A 19099-nucleotide genomic window follows, 5' to 3' on the forward strand; every position below is an offset into this window, starting at 1 on the left:
CACTGTTCCTGGAATGTCCGGCTCAGCTGATTTCATTTCCCTCCCTGCTTTGACCTTTTAATGATTTCTCTTCTCCTCATGCTGCTCTTTGATCAGGATGGCCTGATTCTCCTCTAACTTACACCAATATAAATCAGGAATAACTCCACTGCAGACAAGTGAGTTGTACTGGTAAGCAAGAGCAGAATCAGAGCTACGGTATCTGACAAAACACAGATCACCAGTTTTAGCTTTGTCACTGTTTAATTAGAGTGGGAGGAGAATGAACAGTTTTGGATTCTGAAAACACTTTCTCCCTCACAATATAGATTTTGTGTAATATCTTTAACAGCTGGTCTGTGGCCTTCTAGAGTCCATAAACTATGGAGTGCCTATCGCTGTAAAACAGAGCCCCTGTCAAATTCAGCGGGGAGCAGCAGTAATATTCAGTGGCCTAGAGAAACAATACCCTTTCAAATGAAAAATGGAAGTTTAATTTGGAAAAGGGATCATGCTATTTTATAGCATTTAGTTCTCATGTAAGCTAATTCCTTCATTTTAACAAGTGAAATCCTGTTGAAATATAGTAATTTGCTAGAAGTGAGACATCATCTTTCATAGTTATTATACTGCACTTAATTTTTCTGATATCCTTCCACAGCTTCCCTTCTTAGCTAAGGACCAGCAAGTTTGCCCTCTGATTCACTGGCTGTGCTTCAGAGTAACTTTCAAGCATGAGCCCTACTTAGACTCCATCCTAGACTTGTGATGGGGTTGTCAGCAATTCTTTTCTATTCTGATCCATGAAGACATGGGAACAAATAATGTGCCATTCTGGATTGGACCATTAGTCCATCAAGCCCAATATCCTGCCTCTGGCAGTGGCCAATACCTGATTCTGCAGAGAAAGCAGGGGAAACATCCATTGTGTAATGCTATACCTGTAGGAAACTATCCCTTCCTGACCTCTGCAATGCTCAGGATGGGCACTGATGCATGAGGATTAGTTGCCCTGCATCTTATTCCCAGGCATAAAATTATTCATCCCTTTTTAAATCCAGACAGATCTTAAACTTTAGAGACAGAGATCAAGCCTGTTTAAACATCCAAGAGTGTTTACATTTCAAAATCACTCTCTCTCCCAGACCTCCTTAGCAATATAATTGTCAATTATGGAGGCTGTTAATGTCAACGTTGCTTTTTTGGAAAGATCAGTTATGTTATGAGCTATAGGACATATTGTCCAAGGATATCAAAACACTTTGAAGATATTAATTAACTAAGCCTCAAAACTCAGCTGTGAGATAGGTGCAATTATAACCCTTTATACATGGGTAAAATAAGGTACAGAGAAATAAAAGTGACGGTGCCAGGAATAGATCCCAGGAGTCTCTGTCATTTCTCCTGCAATAGCCATTAGGCCACAGAGAACAATTCCCCACCACCAAAATACATCTTGCCCTGATGGGCAAGAATCCTACACTTTTTTTCATAATCATTAACAGAATTATCATGCCATAATTGAACTTTAATTATCAACCATTTTTAATACATGGAACCTACAACTATAATTGTTACCAGATCAAAATACTTGGTAAGAGAATTATCCAGGAGATCATCTAAATCACTTAGCATATAATCTTGTCACATTTTTAGTTAATTCAGATTAACTTTCCTGAGTATCCCTGTGTAGACAAACCCTGATTCATACTTGGTCCACAGCTTGCAGAGGTTGGGAATACTTTGCTATAGCAGGAAGAAGGGTTGACGTGCTCTGGAAGGAGCTATGTCCCAGCCCTTCTGTGGCAGAAAGATAGGACAGCCTTTGCAAGGTAAGCGCAAAAGGCGCCAGAACATCTTGGGGCTCCCATAGGGGTTCAGAGGAAGACCAATGGGAGAGGGGGACCCCCTCTGGACACTAATGGAATTTCCTGAATAGCTGTCAGTTGTGACATTCCAGTGACCTTTGTCCCTAAGAAAAACCTAGTCATAGATTGTATTTTCTTATTTCCATCTCAGTAGAAATAAGGTTCATGACGCAGTACCTATCTGGGGGGTTCAAATGGATACATTGCTCCCTTTTAGGCTCTTATGTACCCAAGATAGGCCAGAAATTCTCCAGAATGATTTCTCAAAGTGATTTATCTTCTTCAAAACCTGTACCAGAAGAAAAAGTATTCTGACAAGTAGCATTCCATATGGTGGTGGAGGGCCATATGGTACAATGTGTCTATGTAACTGTGAAGGTATTTTCTAAGTACTTCACCTTTAAGAGTGAATTGGTCCTCCTACTCTGCCTTCAGGAGCCCACTCTCAGAGTTAATTCAAGATGACTGCCATTAATGAGTGAGCCATGCAGACCATGGTCTCTCCCAGGCATGTTTTACATTTGATCTTAGCTTTCTTTGTTCCCTTTAATCTCAAATGTTCTCCAAACAAAAAGTTCCTGTCTGCTTTTTGTCTATGGAAGAACATAACACGTGCCCATGCCCAGTCAGTGTGGTGCTCTGTCTCCCTCTAGTGGTGGCTAGGCCAACTACAGATTGATTAATCTGCTAGAGCCTTGGTTAAGAGACCAGGTTAAATCCCTACTGCCAACAACCCACCCAAGTGTGTTGCCATTTCATGCATATGTAGCCACTATATTTGTATTCCTTCACATGCTACAGAATAATAATCCATTCTATGATGGATGAGCTGTACCGAGAATGTAAGTCCACCCTGTAAGCAACAGTCTCATGAAAGCGCTTCTCCCCTAAAGACTTACAGTATCATATCCCTGAAGGTAACACCCGGCTCTGTTTGCTACTTTGCTGCCCGTTTTTGCTGTGATTTGTCTAACCTGTCTCTTTTCTACCTAGTGTTTGGACAGAAGAGGCTCAGTGCACGCTCCTCAATGCATCGATCACAGAAGCATTTAACTGCTCATTTAGCTGTGGTCCAGACTGCTGGAAAATCTCTCAGTACCCCTGTCTACAGGTGTACGTTAACTTAACTTCTTCTGGGCAAAAGCTCCTACTTTACCACACTGAAGAGACGATGAAAATTAATTCTGAGGTAGGAACATGGAACAAATTCCATCTCAAATGGATTTCTAGAGGGCTGTTCATTTTGCTGTATCCATTTTCTATGTTAAAGTAACCAGGTTTCCAGCCCCTGCCTGATGTCTCCCAGTAGATCTGTATTCCTCCTTCGTAAATGTTCAGCAGAGGCAGCAGAATCAGCTGTGTTAGCTGAACTCTTTTGTTGAATTGCTGTGGGATGGATTGTGCCTCATTCTGCACAAACATTCCCTCCTAACCCTCTTGTGAAGGAGCCAGGTATACACAGACACGGTGCTAGAAACCCCAGAGAGGAGTGATGGGGTAGAGTAGAAGCAGTACCGAGGGTGGGGTATGTAGGGTCTCTCATGGTAGAGAACAGGTTGTAATGATTACAGAGGATTTTTTCCTGAGGCTCCTGGATACAGACAGACCCTGTGGTTCTCCCTGGGGCTGCATTAGCCTGGCAACTTAAGATATGTCTACACTGCGTTTTGAAGTCCGTGGGAGCAAGCCTCCCATGCCGGCTTGATAGACCTTTGAAGTTGCAGTTCAGGCTCTGAAGCTTAGGGGAGGAGGGAGGTGGGCTTCAAAAGTCTGTCTACACAGCTATTTTTAGAGTCTTAGTGTGAACCCTGCTCGCTGTCGAACCAGGTTCAGAGGCTCGCTCCCACCGGCTCCAAAATGCAGTATAGACAAAAGTTAGTGTCACCATGCAGGGTCTCCCCAGATCCTGGCCTGGAGTGAATAGTTATGGAGTGGATTGACGACTGCCAGAGGGACAACATGTTACACCCTGTTAGAAAGGTATAGCACATACCACTGTTGTGTGTCTCTCCTGCAGAGTTTGGACCTGCCAGAGGCAAAGTGCCTCCTGGGAGATGTTGCTGGTCTGCTGTCAGTCCTCCCCTTCTTCTGCCAATGCGGGCAGTGACTTAGAGACACAATCTCACCCTGAGTATCTGTCAGATTGATATTCTAAATGAGCTGTGCACAAGTCAATGCACCTTTTTTGTATGGTTGTGCTTTATACTCTAACACCTCTAGCAAAGTAAATACAGCGTCCATGGCAGTGAGAATAGAAGTGGCCTTCTCGATGTGGAGCTAAGTCTAGCCAGCATGGCAACAGAGGTAGGTGACGGCTCTATATCTGACCGTAGATATCTCTCCATCTTGGACATGGCGGCCAAATTCTTCTCTCTCTCTTACACCGCTGCAGCCCAGTTGAGGTCAGGAGAGTGTTACCCATGGACCAAGGAGAGCAATTTGGTCCCCTGGGTACCATGAAGATGCTGAGAGTATATCAAAGGGATATTGTCATGATAAAAATCATATAAAAATAACAGCCCAGATTCTCAGCTGGTGTAAACAGAGCTCCATTTACTCACCTGTTTTACTAATACCTGAAATTATTTCAAAATCATGAGCAAAAAATTGTTCTCTGCACCACTATAAATCCAGAGTAAACTTAATACTGAGCCAGATCAGATATCTTCAGACGACTATAACGAATGTCTCTCTGAGATTACAAGTGCATTTGTTCTGGTGACTCATTACTATGCGTATCAGGGCTTGTTAATGTTCATGAGTGTGGTGAGTGACTATCTGCAGATGGCTGTTTGTATTCTTTTATGTGGCAGGACATTGAGGTCAGAGCTTTAGGAGCTGCCTTTCATCTTGGCATCCACAATTATTTGCACAAATTATTGCAAGCCCAATTTTGCACCTGCAGTTACTTGAGGATGCAGTTAAAATCATCCCAGGGCCCTCCACTACACCCCAGATTATATGCACCTGGACACAATAACAGAGGCCCAGTTCAAACTGAGCTGCAAATACATCTCATTCAGTTACACCAGGCTGAATTTGACCCATTGTGTTTCTATTTAAGGTAGCAGTTCAGCTGACCAAATTACCTTCATGTATTAAGATGAAGTGATATTGAAATTAGTCAAAGCATTTAATGGTTTCACAAGGCCAGTTATTCGGTTGGATAATTTACTCTTGTAGCTGGGATACTAGTTCCTATGAAATCAAATTGTAAAACAAAGGATAATGCCCCAGCCTTCTTTCTGTTGTAATGTTCAGCATCTTCCAATTCTCTATCCAGTATTACTTTAGAAATATGGTTCTTGGAGATCAGTTTAGCCAGTAAACAGCAGAGACTTGGTTTGCTGGTGATGTATAAGCAAATTCCAGTGAAATCCATGCTGTATTTTGATTACAGCAACTCAAATAAATTTTGGTCCTACAATGCGTATAAACAAATCAAAGGATTCTGTATAAATTTCCAAACTCTGCTGTTTGAAGATTTTTGTTTGTCTAAATCTATTCTTAAATTCTCCCAAACACAGCCTCCCCTTAATCTAATGTAGGCACAGTTAATACTTCCCAAGCCCAAGGTTGTTTTACAGGTTAAACTTTGCTCTCAAGAGGATTCCTAGGGTTTTTTTCTGATATGCTGGGGTTCTGTGATCTGAATCCAAATCCAATATTAAATGGGACTTGGCCCTCAATAGCAATGTCTATAAAATACCTGACTTCTTTAACCTTGATGGAATTAACATAGACTCCAAGTTTCAGCACACTCAAATCAGCACAACAAATCTCTGCTCCTAGGCTAGCAGTCCTCTCCTCATCACAGCTCTGTGGCTACATTATTTGGGCCACAACCAAGGCATGCACCCACCCCTGCTGTGCTGACAGCTGTGCGGTCATAACAGTTACAGTTGAGGTCAGGGTCACACTGACACATCCTGTTAGTATATAACTGTGACTCTTATCTAGTGATCAGTAACCACTTCATTTTCTTCTCTCCTTTGTCATCAGTCTGTGCTGGGAAGCGAAAACATTGGTCCCAGACAACAATGAAGTACAAAAACAAGAGTCTGGTCCTGTAGTGGCCAGACTGGTACATTTAGGAAAGTCTGAGTCATTATGGTACTGAGATGCACTATAGGGAGGGGTGTCTGGGTCACAAGGCACAATGCTAGGCTACAACCACAGGCCACAGTAGACGTGCTGGCCATGTCTGCACTGTGGGGGCTATGCCGGCGTTGCCCTGTAGTGAAGATGCAGCCTACTTTGACAGAAGGGGTTTTTCCATCACTGTGGGAACATCACCTCCCCAGGCAACAGTAAGTAGGCCGATGGGAGCATTCTTCTGTCAACCCAGTTGCATCTATGCTGGGGGTTAGGTCGGCATAGCTACATCTCTCAGGGGAGTGATTATGTCAACCTACATTTTAGGTGTAGACCTGGCTGTCCTCTCATAAGAACATAAGGATGGTCATACTGGGTCAGACCAACAGTCCATCTAGCTCAGTATCCTGTCTTCTGACAGTGGCCAATGCCCGATGCTTCAGAGGGAATGAACAGAACAGGGCAATTATCGAGTGATCTACCCCTGTCATCAAATCCCAGCATCTGGCAGTCAGAGGCTTTGGGACACCCAAAGCATGGGATTGTGTCCCTGACCATCTTGGCTAATAGCCATCGATGGGCCTATCCTCCATTAATTTATCTAATCCTTTTTTGAACCCACTTATTCTTTTGGCCTTCACAACTTCTCCAGCAATGAGTTCCATTGGTTGACTGTGCATTGTGTGAAGAAATACTTCCTTATGTTTGTTATAAATCTGCTACCTATTAATTTCATCAGGTGACCCCCAGTTCTTGTGTTACATGAAGGGGTAAATAAAACTTTTTCTCTATACCATTCATGATTTTATAGACTTCTATCACATCCCCTTAGTCGTCTCTTTTCGATGCTGAACAGTCCCAGTCTTTTTAATCTCTCCTCATGGAAGCTGTTCCATACCCCTAATCATTTTTGTTGTCCTTTTCTGTACCTTTTCCAATTCGAAGATATTGTTTTTGAGATGGGGTGACCAGAACTGCACGCAGCGTTCAAGGTGTGGGTGTACCATAGAATCACAGAATATCAGGGTTGGAAGGGACCTCAAGAGGTCATCTAGTCCAACCCCCTGCTCAAAGCAGGACCAATCCCCAACTAAATCATCCCAGCCAGGGCTTTGTCAAGCCTGACCTTAAAAACCTCTAGGGAAGGAGATTCCACCACCTCCCTAGGTAACCCATTCCAGGGCTTCACCACCCTCCTAGTGAAAAAGTTTTTCCTAATATCCAACCTAAACCTCCCCCACTGCAACTTGAGACCATTACTCCTTGTTCTGTCATCTGGTACCACTGAGAACAGTCTAGATCCATCCTCTTTGGAACCCCCTTTCAGGTAGTTGAAAGCAGCTATCAAATTCCCCCTCATTCTTCTCTTCTGCAGATTAAACAATCCCAGTTCCCTCAGCCTCTCCTCATAAGTCATGTGCTCCAGCCCCCTAATCATTTTTGTTGCCCTCCGCTGGACACTTTCCAATTTTTCCACATCCTTCTTGTAGTGTGGGGCCCAAAACTGGACACAGTACTCCAGATGAGGCCTCACCAGTGCCGAATAGAGGGGAATGATCACGTCCCTCGATCTGCTGGCAATGCTCCTACTTATACAGCCCAAAATGCCATTAGCCTTCTTGGCAACAAGGGCACACTGTTGACTCATATCCAGCTTCTCGTCCACTGTAACCCCTAGGTCCTTTTCTGCAGAACTGCTGCCTAGCCACTCGATCCCTAGTCTGTAGCAGTGCATGGGATTCTTCCGTCCTAAGTGCAGGACTCTGCACTTGTCCTTGTTGAACCTCATCAGATTTCTTTTGGCCCAATCCTCTAATTTTGGTCTCTTTGTATCCTATCCCTACCCTCCAGCGTATCTACCTCTCCTCCCAGTTTAGTGTCATCTGCAAACTTGCTGAGGGTGCAATCCACGCCATCCTCCAGATCATTAATGAAGATATTGAACAACCCTTGGGGCACTCCGCTTGATACCGCTGCCAGCTAGACATGAAGCCACTGATCACTACCCGTTGAGCCCGATGATCTAGCCAGCTTTCTGTTCACCTTATAGTCCATTCATCCAGCCCATACTTCTTTAACTTTCTGGCAAGAATATAGTGGGAGACCATATCAAAAGCTTTGCTAAAGTCAAGGAATAACACGTCCACTGCTTTCCCCTCATCCACAGAACCAGTTATCTCATCATAGAAAGCAATTAGGTTAGTCAGGCACGACTTCCCCTTGGTGAATCCATGCTGACTGTTCCTGATCACTTTTCTCTCCTCTAAGTGCTTCAAAATTGATTCCTTGAGGACCTGCTCCATGATTTTTTCAGAGGCTGACTGGCCTGTAGTTCCCCAGATCCTCCTCCTTCCATTTGGATGGGCACTACATTAGCCTTTTTCCAGTCATCTGGGACCTCTTCTGATCGCCATGAGTTTTCAAAGATAATGGCCAATGGCCAATGGCTCTGCAATCACATCTGCCAACTCCTTTAGCACCCTCGGATGCAGTGCATCCGGCCCCATGGACTTGTGCTCGTCCAGCTTTTCTAAATAGTCCTGAACCACTTCTTTCTCCACAGAGGGCTGGTCACCTCCTCCCCATACTGTGGTGTCCAGTGCAGTAGTCTGGGAGCTGACCTTGTTCGTGAAGACAGAGGCAAAAAAAGCATTGAGTACATTAGCTTTTTCCACATCCTCTGTCACTGGGTTGCCTCCCCCATTCAGTAAGGGGCCCACATTTTCTTGACCTTCTTCTTGTTGCCAACGTACCTGTAGAAACCCTTCTTGTTACTCTTAACAGCCCTTGATAGCTGCAACTCCAAGTGTGATTTGGCCTTCCTGATTTCACTCCTCCATGCCTGAGCAATATTTTTATACTCCTCCCTGGTCATTTGTCCAATATTCCACTTTTTGTAAGCTGCTTTTTTGCGTTTAAGATCAGCAAGGATTTCACTGTTAAGCCAAGCTGGTCGCCTGCCATATTTACTCTTCTTTCTACAGATCGGGATGGTTTGTTCTGCAACCTCAATAAGGATTCTTTAAAATACAGCCAGCTCTCCTGGACTCCTTTGCCCTTCATGTTATTCTCCCAGGGGATCCTGCCCATCAGCTCCCTGAGGGAGTCAAAGTCTACTTTTCTGAAGTCCAGGGTCCGTATTCTGCTGCTCTCCTTTCTTCCTTGTGTCAGAATCCTGAACTCGACCATCTCATGGTCACTGCCACCCAGGTTCCCATCCACTTTTGTTTCCCCTACTAATTCTTCCCTGTTTGTGAGCAGCTCTGCCCCTAGTTGGTTCCTCCAGCACTTGCACCAGGAAATTGTCCCCTACACTTTCCAAAAACTTCCTGAATTGTCTGTGCACTGCTATATAGTGGCATTATGGTATTTTCTGTCTTATCTCTCACTTTCCTAACGCTTCCTAACATTGTTAACTTTTTTGACTGTCACTGCACATTGAGCAGATGTTTTCAGAGAACTATCAATTATCCAAGATCTCTTTCTTGAGTGGTAACAGCTAATTCAGAGCCCATAATTTTTTGTATATATAGTTGGGATTATATTTTCCAATGTGCATAGCTCTGCATTTATCAACACTGAATTTCATCTGCCATTTTGCTGCCCAGTCATTCAGTTTTGTAAGATCCCTTTGTAACTCCTCACAATCTGCTTTGGACTTAACTATCTTGAGTAGTGTTGTGTCATCTGCAAACTTTGCCACCACACTGTTTACCCCTTTTTCCAGATCATTAATGTATGTGTTGAACTGCACTGGTCCTAGTACAGGTCCTTGGGGGCCCCTGCTATTTACCTCTCTCCACTGTGAAAACTGGCCATTTATTCCTACCCTTTGTTTCCTATCTTTTAACCAGTTACTGATCCATGAGAGAACCCCCTCTTATTCCATGACAGCTTACTTTGCTTAAGAGACTTTGGTGAGGGACCTTGTCAGAGGCTTTCCTGAAAGTTCAAGTACACTATATGAACTGGATCACCCTTGCCCATATGTTTGTCGACCTCTCAAAGAATTCAAATAGATCAATGAGGCATAATGTCCATTTACAAAAGTTGTGTTGACTCTCCCCGTAGAGCAGGCATATAAGCCACTTCCTTCTCCCATATAGTGCTGGAAGAAACCTGCATTAAGTAATATTAATACTTCGCATTGCATCCCTTGGATTTTAAAGCATCATTATCCCCACGTTACAGCTGGAGAAGTTAAGTGACTTGCCCAAGGTCAAACAGGAAATCAATGCCAAAGCCCAGTTTTCTGATTCCCAGACTGATGCCCTCTATATTGGAGCACGCTACCTCCTCAGTGTTGGTCTTGGGTGCCGATTGGCCCAGTGGAGAGCCATTCTCTTATGCACCACCAGGGCTAGAAGACCCTGCTGTACACTCCAGGGAAGCTGGCATGACCAGCTTTCCATTGGCAAACAGCATTAATTTCCATCACTGTGGTTTAAGACATCCCATAATTTTAACTGGATACTGGTCCCTCAGACTAGGAAAAATACAAGCCAATGTGCTTTCAGGATCCCAAGCATCCTAAGCCAGTTCATCCCATGTGCAATATTCCTCGTGTTTCTGATACTAGTTTTGGTTCTGAAATGAAGGGGCATGCCCCTTTCTTGTTATCTCTAATTCCTGTACCCTTCTCACCTTGTTTTTCCTCTGTATTTATAACCTCATCTGCAGACACCTAGCAAGCAATAATATATACTGCTGCTGTGAGAGACAGGCTAGGAATAGCTGATGGGAATTAGGCTAGGAATAGCTGATGGGAATTCCCCGCTGCTAGACCTGACAAGCTGCCATCCATTCAACAGGTTGGAGAGGGGCTTCATGCACAGGAGAGAGGAAGTGTGCATGAGAGTGCTTGATTTTCTATGCGCCAACAGGGTGCTGGTGGTCAATTTCCTTCCACATCATGGTATTGCTAAGTTCTACCTCCACTACCAGGGCCGGCTCTAGGCACCAGCAAAACAAGCTGGTGCTTGGGGCGGCACATTTTTAGGGGTGGCATGGCCGGCGCCAGAATGCCGCCCCTAAAAATGTGCCCCGGCCGCCCTAGCTCACCTCCGCTGCTGCTGCCTGGGAGGGAGGGGGAGATCCCGAGCGGCCGCGGCGCGCGAAACAGCTGTTTAGCGCCGCTGCTCCCCCTCCCTCCCACTCGGAGTCTCCCCCTCCCTCCCAGGCTCTCAAACCTGGGAGGGAGGGGGAGATCCCGAGCGGCTGTTTCGCGCGCCGCTGCTCCCCCTCCCTCCCACTCGGAGTCTCCCCCTCCCTCCCAGGCTCTCAAACCTGGGAGGGAGGGGGAGATCCCGAGCAGCTGTTTCGCGCGCCGCTGCTCCCCCTCCCTCCCACTCGGAGTCTCCCCCTCCCTCCCAGGCTCTCAAACCTGGGAGGGAGGGGGAGATCCCGAGCGGCTGTTTCGCGCGCCGCTGCTCCCCCTCCCTCCCAGGCTCTCAAACCTGGGAGGGAGGGGGAGATCCCGAGCGGCCACGGCGCGCGAAACAGCTGTTTCGCGCGCCGCTGCTCCCCTCCCTCCCAGGCTTGAGAGCCTGGGGGGAGGAGGCAGGGCTGGGGATTTGGGGAAGGGGCGGAGTTGAGGCGGGGCCAGGGGTGGGGTAATTAAAAAACAGGGGGGGGCGGCCAAAATTGTTTTTGCCTTGGGCGGCAAAAATCCTAGAGCCGGCCCTGTCCACTACTCACCCACAAAAAAAAGCATGCAGCTGCCTGCCTGATTCCAAACATTACTGACAATACTATGAAAAGAGCTGCACTTACATTCCAGAAGGTCAACACAAGTGACTTTCCAAAGGTCAGCCTAAACCTGCATAATCTTTCCAGCTCACTGCACACCCCCACCACAGTCTCTCACACACACACACACGCCCACACTGCAGTGTCTGCAGCCACGCTCTCCACTTCTCTCACTAGCTCAGATTGAGGAAAATGCACTTTGATTTAAATAATGATTACTCTATAAGACTCACTATCTAAAATAGCTGTCTTCCCAAAAGGTTAAGGGAAAGAGTAGATGCAATTTATATTGAAAAATATAATGCACTCCTGTCGGTTTCTGATCAGAATCAACAGGAAGTAAATGGGTGTCGATTGAGCTATTTTAATCTCCCCAGAAGTGCACACAAGATTTTTCATTCCTCTCCCTGTGCTTATTTTATTTCTAGCCTTTTAAGACTATTGCCTAGCCCCTTGTCAATCCTACAACCACAGCAGCTTAGCTGCTCCACTCTCTTCTCAACTGTCAGCTGCTAGCAGCCTCTGGGGAAAGTAAATAGGATCAGCAGTCTCTTCTATTCAAACCACTGAGTCATTCTGTTATGCCTTGGAAGTGTTGCAGTACTTCAAGTAGTTGGAAAGGCCTGATTCTGATCTCTCTCTACATCAGTTTAATTCTTTTTCTCCACTGGGGTTACTCCTGATTTATATCCACAGAGCATAAGTGATGTCAGGAACAGAAACTATGAATCAGTAATCACTGTTATACCACACTGTAATCAAAGCCTCCGAGCCCAGAACAAACCATTGTGACTGTCTAGTTGGACCTCCTGTATAACAGAGGCCATAGAACTTCCCAAAATTGTTTCCTAGGAATAATTCAAGAAAGAAAAGTCCAAACTGAACCAGCTACAGTAAAGGATGATCAGAAGAATGGCAAGCTAAACTTATGAGAAAATTTTGCCCATGGAGAGTTGAGTGGTAAAGCTGGGATTCTAACTCAAATCTGCCATTCCCTTGTCTTACACATCCTTCCCTTCTCCCTGGTAGACCACCCCTCTTCCCTTAGGGGCCATCTGGCTAAGAGCTGAATGTGACTGGTAGAGCTGTAGGGGAGCAAAAAGTCCACTCACAGTTGTGAAGTTTCTCCGAGTTCTGCTGCAGCCCAAGGTTGCTGTGCTGATCCAAGGCCCCAAAGTTCTGAATCAACTGTTATTCAGAAATGATAATGGGATCTAGCAGGTACCCACAAAAAGTTCAGTTACCTTTAAACCTGCTGACATATGAGTACTGGGAAAGAGACAGTACCAGTGAGCCACCCATGTTCCACTCTCTTTTCCCATTGTCCCAGCTCCAGGGGACAGTATTTCCTCAGATCACTAAGGGCTTTGTGGAAATTAATGATGAGGCAAAGAGGCAAAGCTCTCTTCTTTGATCCATGCTCCCTCTCTCTCTCTTCCACTATTCAGCTGAGACATAAATTAAGGTCCTGACCAGACCATATCATCATTAAAGCTCCCATACCAAATTTTAGAAGAGCAGGATCATTAACCATAGTGTCCAGGCTGAATTCCACATCCAGTAATGACATTCCAACTTCCTATACAGCCTGCAAGTTCCACTGGACAGGCCAGTGCCCTTCCCTTCCCGTCCTAAATGATGGGCCGCAGAGACACCAGTTTTCCATTAGTGTAACTCCACTAGCATAAATGGAATTGCTCCTTATTTATGGTGGTATCAATGAGACTCTGTATTTCCACTGCCTATTTCACAGACACATTGTGAGGTTTAGTTACTTAATAGGCCTCATGACACCACTTTCCCTGACACTGATGCTAATCAAGAGTAACACACATTTAAAAGTGGTGGAGGTGAAATCAGAATTTTGCCCCTGGTTCAGTTCTCCAATTTAGAGAGACATTCAGAAATTTGGACGCTTATCTGAATTCTCCAAACCTTTGAATCTTAAAAGTTGGACTGCAAATCTTACAAGAATGAGTTCTCGCCATAGATTTCTACTTCATTCTGTGTGTGAACACATTAGAAACACCACAAGAACCGCTTTTCTCATGCTCCTTAAATGCAAATGTTTAAAATAAATGGGCGGAAAGGTCAAAGCAAACTGTTTTTCAAATTTGGAACAAGAGATATGGCTATTTTGGGTCTATTTCAAATGAGGATCAAAAGATTAGGAGAGTTCTCTTATTTTCCCTGCCAATTTTCTTATGCCTCCCTGGAATGCGTCTGGCTACCCAGAGACACAGACATTGGATATTTTTTTATATCTGCACATTTCTAATATTACACGTCACTGACATTAAGGAGGTACTATACAAGTGTTGTACAGTCCATAGATTTAATTACAAGATATGGTGATAAATAACATGAAAACCAGACCATATAAGGCACTCAAACACTTCTCATTCACAAGAGCTCTGCAATACCTCATTGCCAGCGCCTACCTTGCCCCTTTAGTAGGTTAGTGGACAGGTTAGTTAGGTTAGCCTTGGACAGGTGGACTAGGAGGGTTGTTTCCTAGCCACTGATCTGTCCAGAACATGGAATCCTATGCATAACTGTCAGCAGCAAAAGACAACATAGGCAGCTGCATTGTTCTACAACTCTAGCTGAAAAGACTATCGGCTAGAAAGACGAATCAATGCCACAATTGAAAGCTTAACACACACTGATGCTTTAGGAATCTGCCATTGAGTCAGGGATTGTAAACCACCAGAGTACTCAGAACCTGAGATAATGGGTTATGTAAACTATCCTGCCATTCTGAGCTTGGGATAATGGGCACTGCAAACCACACGGGTATTTAGAACTTGGGATAACAGCCCTCTAAACCACCCTGGCACTTAGCGCCTAGGATAACAGGCATCAATGACTTGTACAGCATATATAGGACCCTGGCACAGATAAAATCCTTCCTACTACAAGGACCCAGGGATGACTGGTATAGGATATCTAGCTATCCTTGCACTTGTTCTTGGCAGGCTTGGTATTTGAAAATCATCTTGCCATGACTAGTCTAGGCTGGGTTGGTATGTCTACTGTCCCTGGTGTCAAAAGACTTAAAAGAGTTGGAGGTCTGGTGTTGTAATTCATCTGAATACGAATAATCTGGGTTTACTGGAATATATAAGCACCTAGGCATTACTAAAGCAAAAAGCAAACAAAGCTAAGCCCCGAATCCTCTTATTCCTTTCCATAACCAAAATCCAGTCCAGCCAATTCAATTCACAGTTATTCCCAGGCTGAGCGTTTATACACTGTCTATGACCAACACTGGATGGAAACTAAGAGCTAGATTATGGCCCATGCTGTCTGGCTATGTAGGGCCTCTGAGCTGCTTCCCTGGACCTTGGGTCCAGAAGGCTGTAGTCAAGTGGGTACTATTGCCCAGATCCTCCCAATGGGAGATAGGCCCAGATCCTCACAGGTGTTTAGGAGCCTATGTGCCTGCTATTTCTTGCCCTGAGCAAGTGGATGGGGAGTGGCTGAAGAAGGGTAGAGAATGGGCAGAACCTTGTTTAATCTCATCCTCTCTCCCCCAGAGCTCAGAAGTAGTAAGCAGTTACCTGAGGACAAAGGCCATAGCAGGGAAGGAATTGTGACTCTCTGGGGCGTTATTACATCCTAGAGATTTTCCAGGTGTGTTGGGGCAGCTATATACCACCCCTCCCACAGGGCACATTGGAAAAGACCAATTGAGTCCTAAATAACTACACAGAACTGGCCCATGATTAGAGGGACTGATAACATTAAAAAGGCTAAATATGTACCATATGGCTTGGCTCCATTTGCAGCTAGGGGGGAGGACATGCTAACACAACACTGGAAGGCTGTAAACACCAAGCATGCAAAGGAATTACTGAGAGCGATATAAAGGGATTACAGTATTGCCAACCTCAAATATTCAAAAATCATGAGTCAGGCCCCTAAAAACATCAGACTGGTTTAAAAATCATGAGATTTTAAATAATAATAAATTTGGGGTTCTCTTTATTTGCCATCTGCTTTTTGAGCCTTTAGGCTGCACTTGGGTCATACCTTCAGGCTTTTCTCCACAACCAGAAACTTATTTTTTTTTTAAAATGAAAGCTCAGATGCTCACCTACTCACAGGAATCCAGCACAGGGGCTTTAAGAACAAAACCTGAATATCGAGACTCATAATAAAATCACAAGGGGTTACAATTGCCACTTGAAGCAATGGGATATAAAGGAAAACTCAGGCTGACCTGGATGAAACATTTCCTTACAGTGCAGTCTATCAGGCTGTGATCTGTTAGGTTCTACTGGGAAGTTGGAGAAACCTCATGGCGGGCAAAGAACTAGAGAATATGCTGGAGGGAACAATCCTTCTCTAGCAGGAAGATGGATGAGATGCGACCTCTCTGGTCTTTTCCATCTCTAATTTCTATTGCTCTATGAAATATTCATAAAAGAAGTGCTGACATGCTGTACCGTTAATGCTGCAGTCTGCTAATGCCATCCAGCATCTCTGCTGCACTTGAAATCAGATTCTCAGCTAATAAACTCACCAATGAATCAATCAAATCCTGTTACAAGGTTAATCTATGGATTGTTATTAGGGCAGCAGGTTTGTCGCAGTACGTTATGAAAAGTCATGGCATAGTCATAAAAGCGAGCAGGGGAAATTTATGAAGTTTATATATTTTAAAAAAATCAAAAGTCACAGGTCACATTATTTTAATCAAAATGTCTATTTCCTTTGCAATTCTCACTTGATAAAATTAAATTAATAACCAAAAACCACTGACAGCTGTTCTCCCAATGCAGGCAGATTCAGCCATGCAACAATGCTGAGAGGGGTCTGAGAGAGAGAGCTACCCACAGACCAAATCAATCACGGAACCCAGGATCACCCTGTGGCCATGTGACGAACCACTGGCCCTAATTACGGGACACATTCTGCATGGATGTGCAAAAAGGAAATGTACAAGGAGTTTCCGCCTGTTCCCAGTTTGGGCTCATGTAGAGGGTTTGACCAATATCTTACTGGGGAATGTAATACCTGCTTGCTCCATTCTAGTGCTTCCCCCTCCCCTGGGGCTAAGTGTCTGTAAGAGGGTAGGGTGAGGATTACTCCATTAATATTTGTACAGACCTTTGAGTTCCTCAAATGGAAACTGCTATAAAAGCTTAAAGTATTGTTCCTCATATAATTGTGACCATGACTATGACTATTTTATTATTCTTACTATTCGTTTAATTGTTCTGTGGTCTTATGAAAGGGACAGTCTGCCGGAGATTTTCCTGTTTGTCATCCGAAATAGTATTTGGTTAGAGACATTTCTTTTCCTTTTAATTTCTTCCCAGTGTTCCTACATTCCCAAGTGTGGCAAGAACTACGAAGAGTCCATGTCACTTGTGAGTGTTGTAATGGAAAATTTCAGGAAGTACCAGCGCTTCTCGTGCTTTTACGACCCAGAAGGCATTCAGAAGAATGTGATATTAACCAAACTTTACAGTTCCAACGTGCTGTTCCACTCACTTTTCTGGCCAACATGCATGATGATTGGTGGGGTTGCCATCGTTGCCATGGTAAAGCTGACTCAGTACCTCTCCCTCCTCTGTGAGAGAATCCAAAGGATCAACAGATAAAAGCAAAAACTTCTCTGAGATGTATTTCAGCTAAAATACTGTTTTTTCATTCTTCACCAAAGAACCTTAAGTTTGTAACGTGCAAGTCTGTTATAAGTTCCTTACTATATTCTTATAAGTAGAGCAATAATGCAAAAGCTGTTCTATATGCAAACATGATGTTATTATTATGCAGACAACAGGAAAAAAATACTGTTTGTGTTGGTTGTCTAATCTGATCTCATTTTATGCTGGAACTAGTACTTCTTTCTTTTCTACAGCCAAAATAGGGCTCGGTGTGACCATTTGCCAAGCTTTGTCAATGAACACATCAACATTTCAGTGTAACATTCTGGGAGAAATTCACCCCTGTGCAGAGGGCTAGCAAAAGGCCTGGGCATCATTTATGTCCCATTTAATCCTCAGGGCATGCAACGGGTGGCTTTGGAGGGAATGAGGGGAACAAAAGTATAGAACCAATGTCTTTTTATGGTAAGAGGGTATAGAATGGATGCATATACGATTGACAGCTTAAGTGGGACTTGCATGTTGCTTGTGCTGGCTCTCCCTGCAAAGGGGAAAATTTCACCCTTTGGTGTTTTAGGTCTTTTGTAAAACACCTTGGAGATGGATATTTGCAATATGTTTTCCTCACATCACATCATCTACAGAAGCTACAGCCAAAAACAAAGAAAATTCAACCAATTTCATTTTCTACTCCAAGCTGAGCCCTATTGCTGGAGATGGGACCAGACACCTTATGTAAAGGTTTATTACGCATTTGTCTTGTATTTGCTACCATATCACTGTAAAGAAAAAGAAAAACACAATCAGCTATTTTTTCATTTTTTACTTCCAACTATTTTAACTTTTTTTACTTGATTATATAGATATATAAAAAGAAAAAGCTATATTATATCTAATTGTGTATTGTAACTTGATTGTTATTTTTTTTTCCTTTTGACTAACTGGAAAGTGAGCAGTATAACTCCTGTATTTATTACATTCAAAGCCTGGAAAAGACCATAACATCAAGGAGCAGCAACGTGGGATCTTATCCAATATTCACACTGACATTTCAATCAGATGGAGGTCTCTCTTGCTGTGACATTTGGATAGAAAAAAATCTCCTCCACTTCGCTAGATCTATTAATTGAATTGTTATACAATAATCATAATATTTCTGGAAATTATGATTGTTATGCAGTGTTGGCTGAAGTGACTTGCATTCTAAAATGTCCAGGTGTAATATGAGGTATTGGAAAAATTGAGATTCAAACTAATATGTAGTCCTAGCTGTCATGTATGTTCCATGGGGGCTTTACTCATATAATTCCATGCACACTATGTGCACATCTTTGGCATAATTTATTTTCCATGTTGTTATACTCTACAGACAATCTCAACATTTTTTACCTTGCACCTAAGCTGAAGGACAAAATTTGAGGCAGTCTCTCTGATTACCCCATGAACTTACTATAGAATATTTATAGGAAATTATTTACAGGTACATTCAAAAGAAGGAGATTCCACCTTTTTTTTTTCTTTTTTGCCAAAAAGATAGCAGAAGGAGAAAATCCAGAGTCTTCTGTCTAGCTCATCCATATATAAGTACCTTCTTCCATGATGTAGTATTGAAAACTTTAAGGTGTTACAAGATTTTACAAATTGTACAAGTGTAGTCGGAGCTGTAAAAATAAGTTCACAGCAGTGGATTTAACCTGCAATCTTGTAATCCATGGTATGATTTTTCTTAGGCAAATAAATTCCTGGGGGTTGGAGGGGTGTAATCAGGGCTCCAAAAATGTGTAATAAAAA

At 43.7% G+C, this 19099-nt stretch overlaps 1 protein-coding gene across 1 annotated transcript in view; it reads left to right on the forward strand.

Annotated features, from left to right (window-relative positions):
• KCNMB2 (potassium calcium-activated channel subfamily M regulatory beta subunit 2) overlaps positions 1-17450 on the forward strand; it is a 32426-nt gene extending 14976 nt beyond the window's left edge. The window contains exons 3-4 of the mRNA XM_065411178.1: positions 2841-3036; positions 17018-17450. Coding sequence (XP_065267250.1) covers positions 2841-3036; positions 17018-17302 — 481 coding nt within the window. The 3' untranslated portion in view covers positions 17303-17450. The remainder of the gene's footprint in view (positions 1-2840; positions 3037-17017) is intronic.
• The last annotated feature ends 1649 nt before the right edge of the window (positions 17451-19099 follow it).

Source organism: Emys orbicularis, chromosome 9 (assembly GCF_028017835.1).
Source record: "Emys orbicularis isolate rEmyOrb1 chromosome 9, rEmyOrb1.hap1, whole genome shotgun sequence".
NCBI lineage: Eukaryota > Metazoa > Chordata > Testudines > Emydidae > Emys > Emys orbicularis.